This window comes from Molothrus aeneus, chromosome 3 (assembly GCF_037042795.1).
Source record: "Molothrus aeneus isolate 106 chromosome 3, BPBGC_Maene_1.0, whole genome shotgun sequence".
NCBI lineage: Eukaryota > Metazoa > Chordata > Aves > Passeriformes > Icteridae > Molothrus > Molothrus aeneus.
This window is the reverse complement of record NC_089648.1, coordinates 111,451,451-111,474,762: the sequence shown is the minus strand read 5'-3', so window position 1 is coordinate 111,474,762 and position 23,312 is coordinate 111,451,451. Positions and strand designations below refer to the sequence as shown.

Genomic DNA, 23,312 nt, shown 5'->3' with positions numbered 1-23,312 from the left:
TCCCTGAGGGACTCTGAAATTTAGTTTTTTAAGAAAAACACCTCCTTGTGGGAATCAGCCCTTTCTTTCTCCTTGTGATGATAATTGCCCGTGCATGTCTTAATTAATCCTTTCCACCAAGAATTGGATGGGCTTCTCCAGCTGATAAATAATGCAAGAATCCACAGCCACAGGAACAAACTGCTCCTTTTGCCTGCGTTTCGTTTCCAGCGCTTGCGGTGCGAGGCGAGGCCTCCCCTCCTCTTTTCATCCCTGCTTGCCATCAGAAGTGGTTTGTTTTTCTGTACATCCAAAGAGAAAACCACAGAAATCTCCCGCGCAGGGGCTGAACGAAGAGTGCACAAACTGGATTTGTGGTGAGGAGCTCTCCTGACACCCAGGGCTGCTCATTACAGCACCCGTCTGTCGGCACCAATCCACGGATCACCCACGGGCTGCCTGCCACCACCCGGGGCTCCTTGCGCAATGGAATCCTTCTCTTTTTGCTGCATCTCACCCGGAATTATCTCAGTTGTTCCCAGGGCCAGCTGGTTCATTTTGATGTGATTTCCCTCCTCCTAAAAATACATTCTTAAGTTTATTGATTATTATCTGAAATATGAATTTTTTTTCCCTGCTTTTTGCCTAGGTAAACCTTTTTTTAAAATTTTTCTTTGTGGCTCATTGAATCCTTGTTTTTGCATGTTTTCTTCAGCTTGGGGAAGGCAGAGGGGGAGGTGGATGTGTTTGGATCCTGCTGTTTTGTTTGTCATTTATATGATTTCCATGCAGCATTCTTGGACTTTTTGCCAAAACTCCACATCCTGACCTGAATTTGCCCAATTTTTGTGGTGCAGCCTTTAAATGGTGTGAGCACAGCTCACCTCAGGTTGCTTCTGAACCCTTTTTTGGGAAGGTTTTTTTTTACAGATCACTGCTTTGCACCTCAATTACAATCAGCAAAAAAAAGTCCCTTGTTCATCCACTCCACGAGGTGCCGTCACTCAGATTGGGAAATAAAATCCTTTGGAGTTAATTGAGGAGAAACAAAAGAAAAATTGTGAATGCAGAGTTCTGGAAATGCCAACAAACTCCAAAAACTTTTTTTTTTTTGGGTTTTTTTTTGGGGGGGGGGAACTGTTATTAAAATGTTAAACCCAAGGGAATGGATTAGCATGGGAATCACAGACTGGTTTGGGTGGGAAGGGACCATTTATTTCCAATAATTGGATTTTATTTTACCATTTATTTATTTATATATTTATTTTACCATTTATTTCCAATTATTGGATTTCATTTTACCATTTATTTATTTATTTATTTATTTAACCATTTATTTATTTGTTTGTTTATTTGTTTATATATTTATTTTACCATTTATTTCCAATAACTGGGTTTTGCTGCTGGGGAACTTCACAAAACTGAGCAGGAAAATTGGATTTATCTGTGACTCCTGAACTCCTGCTCAGGAACTGGGGTGTCCCTGGCAGCTGGGGAAGTTCAGCTCCTCCTTTCTTCCCAGAGCTGCCAAATTATTGAAAAGTCAACATGAAAAATGACATTTTTTCATCAGAAGGACACAACTTTTCAAGCTCATATCACCTTGAAAATTCAATCTGAAAAATGATATTTTTTCCATCAGGATGCAATTTTTCAAGCTCATATCACCTTGAAAAGTCAATCTGAGAAATTAAATTTTCCATCAGAAGAACACAATTATTCAAGCTCCTCATCTTGAAATACAAAAATATGAAATATTTCAATGTATGAAACATTGAAATATGAAATACTTTCAATATGAAAAATGGCATTTTTTCCATCAGAAGGACACAACTTTTCAAGGTCATATCATCTTGAAAAGTCAATCTGAGAAATTACATTTTTCCATCAGAAAGACACAACTTTTGAAGGTGATATCACCATGAAAAGTCAACATGAAAAATGATATTTCTTCAATCAGAAGAACACAACTTTTCAAGCTGATATCACCTTGAAAAGTCAATCTGAAAAATTAAATTTTCCATCAGAAGGACATAACTTTTCAAGCTGATACCATCTTGAAAAGTCAACATGATAAATGACATTTCTGCAATCAGAAGGACACAACTTTTCAAGCTCATACCACCTTGAAATGCCAATCTGAGAAATGACATTTCTTAAATCAGGACACAACTTTTGAAGCTGACATCACCTTGAAAAGTCAATCTGAAAAATGACATTTTTCCATCAGAAAGACACAATGTTCAAGCTCATATCACCTTGAAAACTCAATGTGAAAAACGACATTTTTTCCATCAGGACACAACTTTTCAAGGTCCTCATCTTGAAAAATGAAAATGTGAAATATTTAAATGTATGAAACATTGAAATATGAAAAATGACATTTTTTCCAGCAGAAGAACACAACTTTTCAAGCTGACATCACCTTGAAAAGTCAGTCTGAGAAATGACATTTCTTAAATCAGGACACAACTTTTCAAGCTGATATCATCCTGAAAAGTCAACATAAAAATATGACATTTTTTCATGAGAAGGGCACAACTTTTCAAGCTCATATCTTGAAAAGTCAATCTGAAAAATGACATTTTTTCCATGAGAAGGACAGAACTTTCAAGCTCATATCACCTTGAAAAGCCAATCTAAGAAATGACATTTCTTAAATCAGGACACAACTTTTCAAGCTTCCATCACCTTGAAAACTCACTATGAAAAATGACTTTTTTTAAATCAGAAGAACACAAGTTATCAAACTCATTTCATCTTGAAAAGTCAACATGAAAAGTGACATTTTCTCCATCAGAAGAACACAACTTTCCAAGCTCATATCACCCTGAAAAGTCAGTGTGAAAAATAACATTTCTTCAATCAGAAGGACACAATGTTCAAGCTGATATCACCTTGAAAAGTCAATCTGAGAAATTAAATTTTCCATCAGAAGGATGCAATTTTTCAGGCTCATATCATCTTGAAAAGTCAACATGAAAAATGACATTTCTTAAATCAGGATACAACTTTTCAAGCTGATATCATCCTGAAAAGTCAACATAAAAATGACATTTTTCCATCAGAAGAACACAACTTTTCAAGCTCATATCATCTTGAAAACTCAATCTGAGAAATGACATTTCTTAAATCAGGATACAACATTTCAAGCTGGTATCATCCTGAAAGGTCAAAATGAAAATGACATTTTTTCCATCAGAAGAACACAACTTTTCAAGCTGATGCCATCTTGAAAAGTCAACATGAAAAATGACATTTTTCCATCAGAAGGACACAATTATTCAAGCTCCTCATCTTGAAATATGAAAATATGAAATATTTCAATCTATGAAATATTGAAATATGAAATATTTTCAATATGAAAAATGGCATTTTTTCCATCAGAAGAACACAAATTTGAAGCTGATAGCATCTTCAAAGTCAATCAGAAAAATGACATTTCCTCATCAGAAGAACACAACTTTTCAAGCTTACATCACCTTGAAAAGTCACTATGAAAAATGACATTATTTCCATCAGAAGAACACAACTTTTCAAGCTCATACCACCTTGAAAAGTCAACATGAAAAATGACATTTTTCCATTAGAAAGACACAACTTTTGAAGCTGATACCATCTTGAAAAGTCAACATGAAAAATGACATTTTTTCAATCAGAAAGACACAACTTTTCAAGCTCATATCATGAAAAGTCAATCTGAAAAATGACATTTTTTCCATGAGAAGGACAGAATTTTCAAGCTCATATCACCTTGAAAAGCCAATCTGAGAAATGACATTTCTTAAATCAGGACACAACTTTTCAAGCTCCCATCACCTTGAAAAGTCACTATGAAAAATGACATTTTTTAAATCAGAAGAACCAAGTTTTCAAGCTCATTTCACCTTGAAAAGTCAACACGAAAAATGACATTTTTCCATCAGAAGAACACAACCTTCGAAGCTGATATCACCTTGAAAAGTCAATCTGAAAAACGAGATTTTTCCATCAGAAGGACACAACTTTTGAAGCTGATACCATCTTGAAAAGTCAATGTGAAAAATAACATTTCTTCCATCAGAAAGACACAACTTTTGAAGCTGATATCACCTTGAAAAGTCAACATAAAAAATGACATTTTTCCATCAGAAGGACACAATTTTCAAGCTCATATCATCTTGAAAAGTCAATCTGAGAAATGACATTTCTTAAATCAGGACACAACTTTTCAAGCTCATACCACCTTGAAAAGTCAATCTGAAAAACGACATTTTTTCCATCAGGACACAACTTTTCAAGCTTGTTTCATCTTGAAAAGTCAACATGAAAAATGACATTTTTCCATCAGAAAGACACAACTTTTGAAGCTGATATCACCTTGAAAAGTCAACATGAAAAATGACATTTGTGCAGAGGGACCCAACTTTTCAAGCGCATATCACCTTGAAACGCCAATCTGAAGAATTAAATTTTCCATCAGAAGAACACAATTTTCAAGCTCATACCATCTTGAAAAATCAATCTGGGAAATCACATTTTTTCCATCAGGATGCAATTTTTCAAGCTCATATCACCTCGAAAAGCCAATCTGAGAAATGACATTTCTGAAATCAGGATACAACATTTCAAGCTGATATCATCCTGAAAAGTCAACATAAAAATGACATTTTTCCATCAGAAGAACACAACTTTTCAAGCTCATATCATCTTGAAAAGTCAATCTGAAAAATTATATTTTTGCCAGCAGAAGAATGCAACTTTTCAAGCTGATGCCATCTTGAAAAGTCAACATGAAAAATGACATTTCTGCAATCAGAAGGACACAATGTTCAAGCTCATATCACCTTGAAAATCAATCTGAGAAATGACATTTTTTCCAGCAGAAGAACACAACTTTTGAAGCTCATATCACCTTGAAAAGTCAATGTGAAAAATGACATTTATTCAATCAGAAGGACACAATGTTCAAGCTCATATCACCCTGAAAATCAATCTGAAAAATTAAATTTTCCATCAGAAGGACACAATTTTCTAGCTGATATCACCGTGAAAATTCAATGTGAAAACTTATATTTTTTCCATCAGAACACAATTATTCAAGCTCCTCATCTTGAAATATGGAAATATGAAATATTTCAATCTATGAAATACTGAAATATGAAATATTTTCAAAATGAAAAATGACATTTTTTCAATCAGAAAGACACAACTTTTCAAGCTCATATCATCTTGAAAAGTCAGTCTGAAAAATTATATTTTTTCCAGCAGAAGGACACAACTTTTGAAGCTGACACCATCTTAAAAAGTCAACATGAAAAATGACATTTTTCCATCAGATAAACACAACTTTTCAAGCTCGTACCACCTTGAAAAGCCAATCTGAGAAATGACATTTCTTAAATCAGGACACAACTTTTAAGCTCCCATCATCCTGAAAAGTCACTATGAAAAATGACATTTTTTAAATCAGAAGAACCAAGTTTTCAAGCCCATATCACCTTGAAAAGTCAACGTAAAAATTACATTTTTCCATCAGAAGGACACAACTTTTCAAGCTGATATCACCTTGAAAAGTCAACATGAAAAATGACATTTTTCCATTAGAAAGACACAACTTTTGAAGCTGATACCATCTTGAAAAATCAACATGAAAAATGACATTTCTGCAATCAGAAGGACACAACTTTTCAAGCTCAAATCACCTTGAAAAGCCAATCTGAGAAATGACATTTCTTAAATCAGAAGAACACAACTTTTCAAGCTCCCACCACCTTGAAAAGCAATCTGAAAAACGACATTTTTTCCATCAGGACACAACTTTTCAAGCTTGTTTCATCTTGAAAAGTCAACATGAAAAATGACATTTTTCCATCAGAAAGACACAACTTTTGAAGCTGATATCACCTTGAAAAGTCAACATGAAAAATGACATTTGTGCAGAGGGACCCAACTTTTCAAGCGCATATCACCTTGAAACGCCAATCTGAAGAATTAAATTTTCCATCAGAAGAACACAATTTTCAAGCTCATACCATCTTGAAAAATCAATCTGGGAAATCACATTTTTTCCATCAGGATGCAATTTTTCAAGCTCATATCACCTCGAAAAGCCAATCTGAGAAATGACATTTCTGAAATCAGGATACAACATTTCAAGCTGATATCATCCTGAAAAGTCAACATAAAAATGACATTTTTCCATCAGAAGAACACAACTTTTCAAGCTCATATCATCTTGAAAAGTCAATCTGAAAAATTATATTTTTGCCAGCAGAAGAATGCAACTTTTCAAGCTGATGCCATCTTGAAAAGTCAACATGAAAAATGACATTTCTGCAATCAGAAGGACACAATGTTCAAGCTCATATCACCTTGAAAATCAATCTGAGAAATGACATTTTTTCCAGCAGAAGAACACAACTTTTGAAGCTCATATCACCTTGAAAAGTCAATGTGAAAAATGACATTTATTCAATCAGAAGGACACAATGTTCAAGCTCATATCACCCTGAAAATCAATCTGAAAAATTAAATTTTCCATCAGAAGGACACAATTTTCTAGCTGATATCACCGTGAAAATTCAATGTGAAAACTTATATTTTTTCCATCAGAACACAATTATTCAAGCTCCTCATCTTGAAATATGGAAATATGAAATATTTCAATCTATGAAATACTGAAATATGAAATATTTTCAAAATGAAAAATGACATTTTTTCAATCAGAAAGACACAACTTTTCAAGCTCATATCATCTTGAAAAGTCAGTCTGAAAAATTATATTTTTTCCAGCAGAAGGACACAACTTTTGAAGCTGACACCATCTTAAAAAGTCAACATGAAAAATGACATTTTTCCATCAGATAAACACAACTTTTCAAGCTCGTACCACCTTGAAAAGCCAATCTGAGAAATGACATTTCTTAAATCAGGACACAACTTTTAAGCTCCCATCATCCTGAAAAGTCACTATGAAAAATGACATTTTTTAAATCAGAAGAACCAAGTTTTCAAGCCCATATCACCTTGAAAAGTCAACGTAAAAATTACATTTTTCCATCAGAAGGACACAACTTTTCAAGCTGATATCACCTTGAAAAGTCAACATGAAAAATGACATTTTTCCATTAGAAAGACACAACTTTTGAAGCTGATACCATCTTGAAAAATCAACATGAAAAATGACATTTCTGCAATCAGAAGGACACAACTTTTCAAGCTCATATCATCTTGAAAAGCCAATCTGAGAAATGACATTTCTTAAATCAGAAGAACACAACTTTTCAAGCTCCCACCACCTTGAAAAGCAATCTGAAAAACAACATTTTTTCCATCAGGACACAATTTTCAAGCTTGTTTCATCTTGAAAAATCAACATGAAAAATGACATTTCTTCAATCCGAAGGACACAACTTTTCAAGCTGATATCATCTTCTAAGTCAGTCTGAAAAATGACATTTTTTCATCAGAAGGAAACAACTTTTCAACCTGATATCACCTTGAAAAGTCAGTCTGAAAAATGACATTTTTCCATCAGAAGGACACAATGTTCAAGCTCATACCACCTTGAAAAATCAATCTGAAAAACGACATTTTTTCCATCAGGACACAATTTTCAAGCTGATATCACCTTGAAAAGTCAACGTGAAAAATGACATTTCTTCCATCAGAAAGACACAACTTTTCAAGCTCGTACCATCTTGAGAAGTCAATCTGAGAAATGACTTTTCTTCCATCAGGACACAACTTTTCAAGGTTGTTTCATCTTGAAAAGTCAATCTGAAAAATGACTTTTTTTTCCATCAGAAGGACACAGCTTTTCAAGCTGGTATCACCTTGAAACGTCAATCTGAAAAATTATATTTTTTCCATCAGAAGAACACAATTATTCAAGCTTCTCATCTTGAAATATGAAATATTTCAAGGTATGAAACATTTTCAATATGAAAAATGACATTTTTTCCATCAGAAGAACACAACTTTTCAAGCTCAAATCACCTTGAAAAGCCAATCTGAGAAATGACATTTCTTAAATCAGGACACAACTTTTCAAGCTGATATCCTGAAAAGTCAAGATAAAAAATGACATTTTTCCATCAGAAGGACACAACTTTCCAAGCTCATTTCACCTTGAAAAGTCAATCTGAAAAATGACATTTCTTCCATCAGGACACAACTTTTCAATCTTGTTTCATCTTGAAAAGTCAATCTGAAAAATGACATTTTTCCATCAGAAGGCCACAATTTTCAAGCTGCTTTTTTCTTTTGGCTCATGGTTTGTTTTTCCTGCCTTTGGAGCTTTTCCTATTTCTATTTTTTCCCTCATTTCAGTCACATCTTCCCCTGTGAAAGCAAAGCTGTCAATAAACTGAATTTAACGTGGTTATTTTAGCAGCTTGGTCTTTTTTTATTCGCCCTCTTTTTGAATATTTGTTTTTAACCAGCCTCTGCAAAAAAGGAAAGGGGAAAAAAGGAGAAATTTGGGGTTAAAAATGAGGGAAAAATGGATATTTGGGGTTAGAAATGGAGGGAAAAGAGAAATTTGGGGATAAAAATGGGGTTAGAAATGAGGGAAATGGGCAATTCCTGGAATTAGGAGGAGAAAAAGTCAAAATTCCTGATTTTTAGGCACAAAAAGCCAAAAATTCCCATGTTTTGGGCATGGAAAATTCCCAATTCCTCAATTTTGGGCAGAAAAAAAATCACAAAATTCCCAAATTTTGTCACAAAAAAATCCCAAAATTCCCAAATTTGGTCACAAAAAATCCCCAAAATTCCCAAATTTGCGCACAAAAAAATCCCCAAATTCCAAATTTGGGCACAAAACCCCCCCCCAAAATTCCCAAATTTGGTCACAAAAAAACCCCAAAATTCCCTAATTGGGGCACAAAACCCCCCAAAATTGCCAAATTTGTGCACAAAAAAATCCCAAAATCGCCTAATTTGGGCACAAAAAACCCTCCAAAATTGCCTAATTTGCGCACAAAAAATCCCCAAAATTCCCAAATTTGCGCACAAAAAAATCCCAAAATTGCCCAATTTCGGCACAAAAAAAATTCCCAAATTTGGTCACAAAAAACCCCCAAAATTCCCTAATTTGGGCACCGAAACTCCCAAATTTGGTCACAAAAAACCCCCAAAATTCCAAATTTGGGCACAAAACCCCCAAATTTGGTCACAAAAAAACCCCAAAATTCTCTAATTTGGGCACCAAAACTCCCAAATTTGGGCACAACCCCCCCCCAAATTGCTAAATTTGTGCACAAAAAAATCCCAAAAATTGCCAAATTTGCGCACAAAAACCCCCCAAAATTGCCAAATTTGTGCACAAAAAAATCCCAAAACTCCTAAATTTGGGCAGAAAAGCCCCAAAATTGCCGAATTTAGGCAGAAAAGCCCCAAAATTGCCGGGTTTGTGCCTGGGGGCTGCATCCAAACCCTTTTCCCTCTCAGAAACCCCAGAATTATTGAGGTTGGAAGGAAACTCTCAAAATTCTCCAGTCCAAGCCCCAAACTGCACCGAGGGCTCAAAACCTGAATTTTTCTGACCAGAAGAGGGGCTTGTGTAAATAGAAATAAAATAAAATAAAATAAAATAAAATAAAATAAAATAAAATAAAATAAAATAAAATAAAATGTGAATTACAGCACATGCCTGGTAATTAAACCCTTCCTCTCTCTCACTCTGGGCATTTTTTGGGTGCTTTCCTTCCATTTCCATTAATTTTTTCCATTCATTTCCTCCAGAAATGTAAAAAAATCAGGATTAAACTCCTCTTGTAGGAGAATTTGAAGGAGTTGAGGAAGTGAGAGGTGAAACATTGGAATATTTTCATTATTTCAGCTTTCTCAGTGTCTTCTGTCTGGTTTGTGCTCCAAGTTTTCCAGGAAAAAAGCAGGAATGTGGTGGAAATTTCAATATTTCAATATTTCCAATATTTCAATATTTCAATACTTCAATATTCCAATATTTCAGTATTTCAATATTTCAATATTTCAATATTTCAATGTTTCAATATTTCAATATTTCAATGTTTCAATATTTTAATATTTCAGTATTCCAATATTTGAATATTTCAGTATTTCAATATTTCAGTATTTCAATATTTCAATATTTCAATGTTTCAATATTTCAGTATTTCAATATTTCAATATTTCAATACTTCAATATTTCAATATTTCAGTATTTCAATATTCCAATATTTCAATATTTCATTATTTCAATATTTCAATACTTCAATATTTCAGTATTTCAATATTACAATATTTCAATATTTCAATGTTTCAATATTTCAATATTTCAATGTTTCAATATTTCTGTGTGGCCAAGCTGAAATTTGTGGGATTTTCTAAAAATATTCTGTCCTAATCAGGATGATCCCCATTTTTCATCATTTTTGGGTGCTTTTCTTCCATTCAATTCCTCCAGAAATTTAAAAAATCAGGATTAAACTCCTCTTGTAGGAGAACTTGCAGGAGTTGAGGCAGTGAGAAGTAAAATATTGGAATATTTTCATTTTTGGGTGTTTTTCTCCCATTTCCATCAATTTTATTCCATTTATTTCCTCCAGAAATGTAAAAAAATCAGGATTAAACCTCACCTTGTAGGAGAACTTGAAGGAGTTGAGGAAGTGAGAGGTGAAATATTGGAATATTTTCATTTTTGGGTGCTTTTCTTCCATTCAATTCCTCCAGAAATGTAAAAAAATCAGGATTAAACCTCACCTTGTAGGAGTTGAGGAAGTGAGAAGTAAAATATTGGAATATTTTCATTTTTTGGGTGCTTTTCTTCTGTCTTCCATCCAATTTTTCCATTCAATTCCTCTAGAAATTAAAAAAAAAAATCAGGATTAAACTCCTCTTGTAGGAAAACTTGAAGGAGTTGAGGAACTGAGAAATAAAATATTGGAATATTTTCATTTTTGGGTGCTTTTCCTCCATTTTCCATCCAATTTTTCCATTCAATTCCTCCAGAAATGTAAAAAAATCAGGATTAAACTCCTCTTGTAGGAGAACTTGAAGGAGTTGAGGAAGTGAGAGGTGAAATATTGGAATATTTCCTTTTGGGTTGTTTTTCTTCCATTTCCACCAATCTTATTCCATTCAATTCCTCCAGAAATGTAAAAAAATCAGGATTAAACCTCACCTTGTAGGAGTTGAGGAAGTGAGAGGTGAAATATTGGAATATTTTCATTTTTGGGTGCTTTTCTTCCATTCAATTCCTCCAGAAATGTAAAAAAATGAGGATTAAACCTCACCTTGTAGGAGTTGAGGAAGTGAGATGTGAAATATTGGAATATTTTCATTTTTGGGTGCTTTTCTTCCATTCAATTCCTCCAGAAATGTAAAAAAATGAGGATTAAACTCACCTTGTAGGAGTTGAGGAAGTGAGATGTGAAATATTGGAATATTTTCATTTTTGGGTGCTTTTCTTCCATTCATTTCCTCCAGAAATGTAAAAAAATCAGGATTAAACCTCACCTTGTAGGAGACCTTGAAGGAGTTGAGGAAGTGAGAGGTGAAATATTGGAATATTTTCATTTTTGGGTGCTTTTCTTCCATTCAATTCCTCCAGAAATGTAAAAAAATCAGGATTAAACCTCACCTTGTAGGAGTTGAGGAAGTGAGAAGTAAAATATTGGAATATTTTCATTTTTTGGGTGCTTTTCTTCTGTCTTCCATCCAATTTTTCCATTCAATTCCTCTAGAAATTAAAAAAAAAATCAGGATTAAACTCCTCTTGTAGGAAAACTTGAAGGAGTTGAGGAACTGAGAAATAAAATATTGGAATATTTTCATTTTTGGGTGCTTTTCCTCCATTTTCCATCCAATTTTTCCATTCAATTCCTCCAGAAATGTAAAAAAATCAGGATTAAACTCCTCTTGTAGGAGAACTTGAAGGAGTTGAGGAAGTGAGAGGTGAAATATTGGAATATTTCCTTTTGGGTTGTTTTTCTTCCATTTCCACCAATTTTATTCCATTTATTTCCTCCAGAAATGTAAAAAAATGAGGAATTAAAACTCATCTTGTAGGAGAACTTGGAGGAGTTGAGGAAGTGAGAGGTGAAATATTGGAATATTTTCATTTTTGGGTGCTTTTCTTCCATTCAATTCTTCCAGAAATGTAAAAAAATCAGGATTAAACCTCACCTTGTAGGAGTTGAGGAAGTGAGAAGTAAAATATTGGAATATTTTCATTTTTGGGGTGCTTCTGTCTTCCATCCAATTTTTCCATTCAATTCCTCTAGAAATTAAAAAAAAAATCAGGATTAAACTCCTCTTGTAGGAAAACTTGAAGGAGTTGAGGAACTGAGAAATAAAATATTGGAATATTTTCATTTTTGGGGTGCTTTTCTTCCATTCAATTCCTCCAGAAATGTAAAAAAATGAGGATTAAACTCACCTTGTAGGAGTTGAGGAAGTGAGATGTGAAATATTGGAATATTTTCATTTTTGGGTGCTTTTCTTCCATTCAATTCCTCCAGAAATGTAAAAAAATGAGGATTAAACTCACCTTGTAGGAGTTGAGGAAGTGAGATGTGAAATATTGGAATATTTTCATTTTTGGGTGCTTTTCTTCCATTCATTTCCTCCAGAAATGTAAAAAAATCAGGATTAAACCTCACCTTGTCGGAAAACTTGAAGGAGTTGAGGAAGTGAGAGGTGAAATATTGGAATATTTTCATTTTTGGGTGCTTTTCTTCCATTCAATTCCTCCAGAAATGTAAAAAAATCAGGATTAAACCTCACCTTGTCGGAAAACTTGAAGGAGTTGAGGAAGTGAGAGGTGAAATATTGGAATATTTTCATTTTTGGGTGCTCCAGAAATGTAAAAAAATCAGGATTAAACCTCACCTTTTAGGTTTAATGAGGAAGTGAGAGGTGAAATATTGGAATATTTTCCTCATTCCAGCTTTCTCAGTGTGTTCTGTCTGTTTTTTAGGATAAAAGCAGGAAGCCCCTGGATCCCTCCCCTATCACCATGGCCTCCACAGTGTGGGAATGCGGTTGAAATTCCAATTTTCCACTCAGGACCGAGAGTGGGAAAAAAAGAAAAACCCACCAAAAAACGGCCAAAATTCCTTTTTCACCCTGAGGATGTTGAAGGCCCAAACTCTTGCGGCAGCCGCGGGGAAGCGCGAGCGAGGCCCGGCGGGGTTTGCTCCGTGCGCAAGATGGCGCCGTTCGTGAGGGGAGCGCCCGCCTTGCCCGGGAGCCGCGGGATGAGCCGGGGCGCCGGGGTCCCTGCGCGGTGGGTGCTCGGCTCCCTGTGGCTCCTGGCGTGCTGGGTGCCCCCCGGGGCCGGGCACAGCCTCTTCTCCTGCGAGCCCATCGCGCTGAGGATGTGCCAGGACCTGCCCTACAACAGCACCTTCATGCCCAACCTCCTGAACCACTACGACCAGCACACCGCCGCCCTCGCCATGGAGGTAAATACACTTCTAAAGAAATTATTGTACTTCTTTTCATCAATATTATATAGTTTTCATTAAATTTAATTATTTTAGAAAGTATTGTAGTCATAGTATATATTTTTATTACTTTAATTTCATTATTATTAGACTCGAATGAATGGAAATTCAGAATATTGTGGTATTTTGTGATGGGACTCAAATGGAAATTCAGAATATTGAGGTATTCTGTGATGAGACTAAAATGAGTGGAAATTCAGAACATTGAGGTATTTTGTGATGAGATTAAAATGGAAATTCAGAATATTGGGGTATTTTGTGATGGGACTCAAATGGAAATTCAGAATATTGAGGTATTTTGTGATGGGACTCAAATGAATGGAAATTCAGAACATTGAGGTATTTTGAGATAAGACTCAAATGGAAATTCAGAATATTGAGGTATTTTGTGATAAGACTCGAATGAGTAGAAATTCAGAATATTGAGGTATTTTGTGATGAGATTCAATTGAATGGAAATTCAGAATATTGAGGTATTTTGAGATAAGACTCAAATGAATGGAAATTCAGAATATTGAGGTATTCTGTGAGGACATTAAAATGAATAGAAATTCAGAATATTGAGGTATTTTGTGTAAGACTCAAATGAGTAGAAATTCAGAATATTGAGGTATTTGGTGATGGGACTCAAATGGAACTTCAGAATATTGTGGTATTTTGTGAAAACATGAAAATGAATGGAAATTCAGAATATTGAGGTATTCTGTGATAAGACTCGAATGAGTAGAAATTCAGAATATTGAGGTATTTTGAGATAAGACTCAAATGAATGGAAATTCAGAATATTGAGGTATTTTGTGATGATATTAAAATGGATGGAAATTCAGAATATTGAGGTATTTTGTGATGAGATTAAAATGGAAATTCAGAATATTGTGGTATTTTGTGAAAACATGAAAATGAATGGAAACTCAGAATATTGAGATATTTGGTGATGGGACTCAAATGGAAATTCAGAATATTGAGGTATTCTGTGATGAGACTAAAATGAGTGGAAATTCAGAATATTGAGGTATTTTGTGATGAGATTCAAATGGAAATTCAGAATATTGAGGTATTTTTATTGTGAAATGGAGCAAAAGGAGAGAATTTATTGTGAAATGGAGAAAAATGAGTGAATTTTGGTGGGAATTGGTGCAAAAGGAGAGAATTTTGTTGTAAAATGGAGTGAAAGGAGAGAATTCTGTTGTGAAATGGAGCAAAAGGAGTGAATTTTGTTGCAAAACAGAGGAAAATGAGTGAATTTTATTGTAAAATGGAGCAAGAGTAGAGAATTTTATTGTAAAATGGAGAAAACGAGTGAATTTTGGTGTGAGATTGAGAAATAATCACTAAAGTTGCTTTTTTGAGACTTCAAGCTGCTGTAATTCCTCCATAATGATATTAAAGTCACATTGTCAGCTTAGAGAATCAGCAAAATCAGGGGATTCCAGAAAGTTTTGGAAAAAAGAGAAATTCAAGCTCAACCTGGGCACCTCCCACCACCCCAGCCTGGATGGAACAGCCCCAAATCCTCTGGGAATTCTCCTCCCCACCTTCCCAGGGAAGGATTTTTGCCCAAAATTTCCTGTAAATCTCCCTTTTTCCAGCCCCTTGAATGTGGAATGTTCCATCAGAATCCAGCCCAGCCTGGCTGTGGCAGAGGCTGAAATGAGAATTATTTTGCCTCCCTCCTTCCTTCCCTGGCACAGCCAGCTCTGAGGTGTTTGTGACATTTTGGTGGGACCTGCTGACAGCTGCTTTTGGTAGTGCTGGGAAAACTTTACTCCCAAATATTCCTACCCAAATATTCCTTCCCAAATATTCCTTCCCAAATATTCCTTCCAAAATTTCCCTCACAAAATTTCCCTCGTAAAATTTCCCTCACAAAACCTCCCTCCCAAAACTTCTTTCTCAAATCTTCCTCCCCAAATCTTCCCTCCCAAAACTTCCATCCCAAATCTTCCATCCCTGCCAAATCTTCCCTCCCAAAATCTTCCTTCCCAAATCTTCTCTCCCCAAATCTTCTCTCCCCAAATCTTCTCTCCCCGAAATTTCCCTCCCCAAAATTTCCCTCCCAGATCTTCCCTCCCCAAACTTTCCCTCCCAAGTTTTCCCTCCCAAATATTCCTTCCCCAAAAATTCTCTCTGAAATCTTCGCTCCCAAATCTTCCCTTCCCAAATCTTCGCTCCCAAAACTTCCCTCCCCAAAATTTCCTTCCTAAATTTTCCCTCTCAAATCTTCCCTTCCCAAAACTTTGCTCCCAAATTTCCCTCCCCAAATATTCCTTCCCCCAATCTTCTCCCCAAATCTTCTCTCCCCAAATCTTCCCACCCCAAATCTTCCCTCCCCAAAATTTCCTTCCTAAATATTCCTTCCCAAATCTTCCATCCCAAAATTTCCCTCCCAAATCATCCCTCCCCAAAACTTCTTTCTCAAATATTCCTTCCCAATCTTCCCTCCCAAATCTTCCATCCCCAAATCTTCCCTCCCAAAATTTCTCTCCCAAATCTTCCATCCCCAAATCTTCCCTCCCAAATCTTCCATCCCAAATATTCCTAACCAAATCTTCCCTCCCAAATCTTCTATCCCAAATATTCCTAACCAAATATTCCTACCCAAAACTTCCCTCCTAAACAGTCCTTCCCAAAATCTTCCTTCCCAAATCTTCTCTCCCCAAATCTTCCCTCCCCGAAATTTCCCTCCCAGATCTTCCCTCCTCAGACTTTCCCTCCCAAAACTTCTCTCCCTGATCTTCCCTCCCAAATCTTCCTTCCCCAAAAATTCTCTCTGAAGTCTTCCCTCCCAAATCTTCCCTTCCCAAAACTTCCCTCCCAAACTTCCTTCCCCAACATTTCCCTCCCAAATCTTCCCACCCCAAATCTTCCCTCCCCAAAATTTCCTTCCTAAATATTCCTTCCCAAATCTTCCATCCCAAATATTCCTACCCAAAACTTCCCTCCCAAACAGTCCTTCCCAAAATCTTCCTTCCCAAATCTTCTCTCCCCAAATCTTCTCTCCCTGAATCTTCCCTCCCCAAAATTTCCCTCCCAAATCTTCCCTCCCAAATCTTCCCTCTCAAATTTTCTCTCCGAAATCTTCCCTCCCAAATCTTCCTTCCCACATATTCCTACCCAAATCTTCCCTCCCAAATCTCCCCTCCCCAAACTTCCTTCCCAAATATTCCTTCCCCAAATCTTCCCTCCCAAATCTTCCTTCCCCAAATTTTCCCTCCCAAGTCTTCCTTCCCAAAATTTCCCTCCCACATTTTCCCTCCCAAATCATCCCCCCAAATCATCCCCCCAAATCTTCCATCCCAAATCTTCACTCCCAAAATTTCCCTCCCAAATCTTCCCTCCCAAATCTTCCCTCCCCAAAATTTCCCTCCCAAATCTTTCCCCACAAATCTTCCCTGCTGAATCTTCCTACCCAAATATTCCCACCCAAAACTTCCCTCCCAACTCTTCCTTCCCAAATCTTCCCTCCCAAATCTTCCCACCCAAATCTTCCCACCCAAAATTTCCCCCCCAAATCTTCCCTCCCAGATCTTCCCTCCCAGGTATTCCCGAGGTGCTGCAGGGTGGGGACGGCGTCGCTCCCACGGCTCCGTGTGTCCCATCAATCCTGGGCTGGTGGAAAAACCAAATTACCCCTGTCCCCCCCAGGGAGCTGGCCTTGTTTTCCCATCTCTTGGGATTATTATTGCTCCAAAGAATAATAATAATAATAATAATAATAATAATAATAATAATAATAATAATAATAATAATAATAATAATAATAATTATTATTATTATTATTATTATTATTATTATTATTAAATTATATATTATATATTATATTATAATTATATAATTATATAATTACATAATTTATTATTTATATTTATATATTTTATTATATATTTATATTTATATAATATTATATATAATATGAATTATTATATAATTATATGTTATTATTATTATTATTATTATTATTATTATTATTATTATTATTATTATTATTATTATTATTATTATTATTATTATTATTATTATTATTATCTCCTGTCCCTTTTCCCCCCTCATAATTCCTTTGGCCTTGAAGGATTTGCTGATTTTCCTCCCTTCATGCACTTTTTGTGGGCCAACATTTTGGTCAGAAAAAGTGAAATTTGGTGGCCAACATTTTGGTCAGAAAAAGTGGAATTTGGTGGCCTGTTGGAGCCATTCAAGGACAGCTTTTGTCGCAGTTCCATTTGATGATTGCCAGGTTTTTTTGTATTAAATGAGCTGTCACCACTTCTTTTTCCTCACCCTGATTTCTATGGGACCCCACAAATGATGGGTGGGGATCGAAGAGGCTTTAAAGGACAGGAGCCAGGCGTGGCTGAGGGCTGGATCTGAATTTTCTTTTGGGATTAAACTGGAGGTCAGAGGCTCTAAAAAAGGAGCTGACGCCGTCACCATGTGGCCAGGGAGATAATGGCTCTTCCTCTGCCTTCCATTCCCATTTCCCCTATGAGAAAAGAGCAGCACTTGGCACTCAGGGATGCAGCTGGGCTGGCCAGGACGTGGAAAAGGGGGAAATGGAGAATCTGGGTTGTCCTGAAGTTGATTTGGGGTTTTGCAGTATGAGGGAAGAAGGCTGGAGAGGAGAGGTGGAAGGGAACCAGGCCATTGATATAAATAATCCCCCTAAAATTAGATTTCTTGAATATTTAGAAGTTAATTGACCACGGAATATCCAACTACAGATGTGAGGACATTTAATTTTTCATATTTAGTGCCCTTGCCAGCCCTATTTTTGTCACCTTTGGAGTCTTGGTCCATTTTTTCACTTTTTTTTTTTTTTTTTTTTAATTAGCAAAGAACCAGAGTGTGTTTAAAATGTCACCAACATTTTAAGGCACAGCAATATTTATTCCCAGCCCAGTCTCAGCATCTGGGACAAGAAGAATTTTTCCAGCAGAGGTGGGTCAGGTATTAAGTGGCTCATTTTAGTGATGTTTCTTTCCTAATAATCCCCAAAAGGTGGGGAAAACGTAAAGTGGGAAATCTTGAATTTCTTACCCGTTAATTCCTCTTCTTCTTCTGCCTTCCCTGCTCACCATATCCCAAATTTCACACTTCTTGGCTTCCTGCATTCCTCAGTTCTGCCTCCCAGAAGCATAAAGCTGATGAAAAAAAGGGGATTTTAATCAGCTGCTGTTTTGCAAGCAGCCTGATCTTAGGCACTAATTGGCAGCAAGGATTAATTTTCTCGTTAGCGCGTGTGATTGTGCTCCCCTCAGAACAACGGAGCTGTGCAGGATCACCAGCTGATTAAAGCCTCCAATTTCATTCATTTTATTTATTTTTTTTTTACCACGTGAAGCTTTTGGATTTGTTTTATTGTGAAAGCCAAGCTGGAATTGCAGAGGAATTCCTGATAATTCCTTGGGAATTCCCGCTCTAGGAATACCTGGGGCTGATCTGTTTGAAATGCAGAATTCTCTGCTTCAGGCTGGGTCTGCAAAGGGCAGAAATGTCACGTACAGGTGAAATCCTGGGTGGGAAAAAAGGATCTGGGAAGAAGCAGAGCTGTTACATCTTGCACAAAATCATTTTGAGAAATGAGGTTTCTGAGGGAGCAGGGCCTCGTGTGAGAGCCATCAGCTGCATCCTTTTGACAGGAAAATCCAGAAAAATGGACTTTGAGATAATCTGAGAGAATCTTGCAAATTCCATGAGCAGGAAAAAATGATCAAGAATAAATTCTGCGATTTTGGGCTGCTGAATTTGGGTTTTGTACAAAAACGAGCGCGATCTGACAATTTTGTGAGATGAGGTTTCTGAGGGAGCAGGGCCTCGTGTGAGAGCTGCATCCTTTTGACAGGAAAATCCAAAAAAATGGACTCTGAGGTAATCTTGAGTGAATCTTGCAAATTCCATTCCAGGAAAAAATGATCAGGAATAAATTCTGCAATTTTGGGCTGCTGAATTTGGGTTTTGTACAAAAACGAGCACGGTCTGACAATTTTGTGAGATGAGGTTTCTGAGGGAGCAATGCCTCCCTCATGTGAGAGCTGCATCCTTTTGACAGGAAAATCCAGTGGATTCTGAGATAATCTTGAGTGAATCTTGCAAATTCCATGAGCAGGAAAGAATGATCAGGAATAAATTCTGCAGTTTTGGGCTGCTGAATTTGGGTTTTGTACAAAAACGAGCTGATCTGACAATTTTGTGAGGTGAGGTTTCTGAGGGAGCAGTGCCTCCCTCGTGTGAGGGTTGCATCCTTTTGACAGGAAAATCCAGAAAAATGGACTTTGAGATAATCTGAGTGAATATTGCAAATTCCATGAGCGGGAAAGAATGATCAGGAATAGATTCTGGAATTTTGGGCTGCCGAATTTGGGTTTTGTACAAAAACGAGCGCGATCTGACAATTTTGTGAGATGAGGTTTCTGAGGGAGCAGTGCCTCGTGTGAGAGCTGCATCCTTTTGACAGGAAAATCCAGTGGATCCTGAGGTAATCTTGAGTGAATCTTGCAAATTCCATGAGCAGGAAAGAATGATCAGGAATAAATTCTGCGATTTTGGGCTGCTGAATTTGGGTTTTGTACAAAAACGAGCGCGATCTGACAATTTTGTGAAATGAGGTTTCTGAGGGAGCAGTGCCTTGTGTGAGAGCTGCATCCTTTTGACAGGAAAATCCAAAAAAATGGATTCTGAGGTAATCTTGAGTGAATCTTGCAAATTCCATTCCAGGAAAGAATGATCAAGAATAAATTCTGGAATTTTGGGCTGCTGCTGCTGCTGTGTGCAGTGGTTCCAAAAATTGAGAGGACACAGGGAATGGGGGTCAAACTCCTGCCTGGAGAGCCTCAGTACCCAAATATTATTAAAGAAAAATCAGGTGTGAGAAGCCTGGGATGTTTTCCCCCTGCCTAACACGTGTTCCCCAAAGAATAATTTAGAAAATACTGATTTTTAGCCTATTATGTTGGTGAATGAGAACAAGATGCCACATGAGCATTTTTGTGGCAGTGAGAGGAAAAATGAAAATAGAAATATATAGAAGTGTATAGAAAAATAAAGTATCAATAAGAGAATAAAATAAAAAAATAATACATATAACAAAAATAAAATAAAATGCAACATTCCATGTTGAGGAAGGGAAAAAAAAAAAGACTTTTGTGTAAAGGCTGCACATCTTAATCAAGATGTGTTCGCAGGGGGTGGTTTTGGGGTCAGGGAGGCAGATGGCTCTGCCTGTGCCTCATCCTGCAGCAGCTGCTGCGGCCTTCAGGAGGAATTAGCAGGAAAGGTGGAACATGGATTGATTTGGAACTGTTAAATAACAAAGCACTCGAGTTGCTGCTTGGCAAATGTAAATTTAGGGGCCAGAGAATGTCCCATTTTGGGAATTTTAGCGCTCTCGCCCATTGAGAGGTCCCAGATATTCCTTCCCATCTTTGTATGAATTTTATGCAGAAAATAGGCAATAAATAAGGAGGAATGATTAGGAACAGGCACAGATTTATTTGGAATAATTAAATAACAAAACACTTGAGTTGCAGCTTGGCAAATGTAAATGTAGGTGCCAGAGAATGTCGAATTTTGGGAATTTTGTTTTGTCTTTTAGCACTCTCACCCATTGTGAGGTCCCAGATATTCCTTCCCATCCTTGAATGATTTTTATGCAGAAAATAGGCAATAAATAAGGAGGAGTTATTAGGAAAGGTGGAAGGCAATAAATAAAGAGGAATTATTAGGAAAGGTGGAACAGGCACAGATTTATTTGGAATAGTTAAATAACAAAGTAAATAACTTAATAGTAGTTAAAATAAATTAAATAACTTAATAGCAGTTAAATAACTTAAGGTGTTATTAACTTACACCTCAAGATCTTTAACTTAATAGTTAAATAACTTGAGTTGTAGCTTGACAAATGTAAATTTAGGTGCCAGAGAATGTGGCATTTTGGGAATTTTGGTTTTTGTCTTTTAGGACTCTCACCCCATTGTGAGGTCCCAGATATTCCTTCCCATCCTTGAATGATTTTTATGCAGAAAATAGGCAATAAATAAGGAGGAATTATTAGGAACAGGCACGGATTTATTTGGAATAATTAAATAACAAAGCACTTGAGTTGCAGCTTGGCAAATGTAAATGTAGGTGCCAGAGAATGTCGAATTTTGGGAATTTTGTTTGTTTGCTTTATCTTCAATAACCACCTGCTGCTTTTCCATGCCCTGCTCTTGGTGCTGAAGACACAACAAGTTTTCCTTTCTGTGGTTTTGTAGGGCTGGTCCTCGCGCTGCCTCTTTTAGGAGGTGCAATAATCAGAACGTGCCACATTGATATTTTTGTGGATGTGAAAAATGCATCTATTTTGTGATTGGCTTTTGGCAAATATTCAAATGAATATTATGTGTGTTGTGTTAGAAAGTAATGCTGGATTCATTCTCTTACGTAGTGTGGTAAATAGAGTTTTGGGTTATAAAAAATGTTAAAATAGAAACGATGTTCTGTAGGATACGTTTTTTAAAGAGACAGCCGCCCCAGGACACCTGAATCTTTCAGAGAAAATGAATTTCTTGCCCTCTTATCAGAAGAAACTTTTTCACAATGGAGCAGTTGTTTCTGGTTCCTTGGAGAAGATGGATGAGGTGCAGAGCTCCTACACTGACTGACAAAACACCTCCAGAACCCTTCAGTGGAGGGGATTATTCCAATATTAAATTCTCCTGTCAGGTTTGGGAATCACTTCCCAGTTTCTCTGGGATCTCTGTGAAAAACGCCAATCACTTGGTTTGAAAATTTTAAAAGTTTCACAGTAATAAAATGGTTATTAAAAAATAGTAATACAATAGAGTAATAATAATTTGGACAATTTGAATTAGGACAATGTGAGACAATAGAGACAAAGAGTTATGGATGTCTGGGTACCTTTTTCTGGGCAAAATAAGCCCGAAAAAGGACACACATTAACAGAGGATTAACCCTTAAAAACAATCATCTATTGCATATTCATACACCTCATCCATGATGCATAAATTCCATTCAAACACAGGATTCTGTCTGGTCATCCTCAGCTTCTTCCTCTGAATCCTGACAGCGCCTTCGAGGTGGGAAGAAGTTCATTTCTTCTGATAATGGGGCAATAAATTCTCTTTCTCTGAAAGATTCAGGTGTCCTGGGGCTGCTATCTCTTTAAAAAAAGTATCCTACATAACCTCATTTCTATTTTAACATTTCTTATAACCTAAAACTCTATTTACCACACTCCTTAAGAGAATGAATCCAGCATTACTTTCTCACACAACACATCTAATATTCATTTTAACATTTCTTATAACCTAAAACTCTATTTACCAGGCTCCTTAAGAGAATGAACCCAGCATTACTTTCTCACATGACACATATAATATTCATTTTAACATTTCTTATAACCTAAAACTCTATTTACCAGGCTCCTTAAGAGAATGAACCCAGCATTACTTTCTCACACAACACACACAATATTCATCTGAATATCTGCCAAAAGCCAGCCATAAAATAGATGCATTTTTCACAATCTCCTATCACCGAATTTGATGCAATTAACAGGACACAGACCCAGCACAAAGTTGGATGCTCAACCCTTCGAGTTTTCTTTCATTTTGGTTTCTTTTTTAAGACTTCACAGAGTCCTGGCATCGTGTTTTTAACAACATTTTCTTCCCGTTTTGTGATTTTGGCCGGGATCCTCCCCAGCTCCTCCCGTGGAGTTCCCATGGTTACCCCCCCTTTTTTGGGGGACAAAGGTTGGCATCTGGGTCCTCCCGAGCCAAATTGTGCCCTTTGACTCCCTCCCCTTTTCACACCCCTCGCTCAGCTTGGCCTCCTGCTCCATCCCAGGGGGTTCCCATGGAAACAGGGACGGAAATTTGA

At 36.6% G+C, this 23,312-nt stretch overlaps 1 protein-coding gene across 2 annotated transcripts in view; it reads left to right on the top strand.

The window, feature by feature from the left end:
• The window catches only part of FZD3 (frizzled class receptor 3), a 73,421-nt gene that overhangs the window by 1,780 nt on the left and 48,329 nt on the right, over positions 1–23,312 (top strand). For both annotated transcript variants that reach the window (XM_066547635.1, XM_066547636.1), the window contains exon 2: positions 12,905–13,391. In XM_066547635.1, coding sequence (XP_066403732.1) covers positions 13,137–13,391 — 255 coding nt within the window. In that variant the 5' untranslated portion in view covers positions 12,905–13,136. The remainder of the gene's footprint in view (positions 1–12,904; positions 13,392–23,312) is intronic.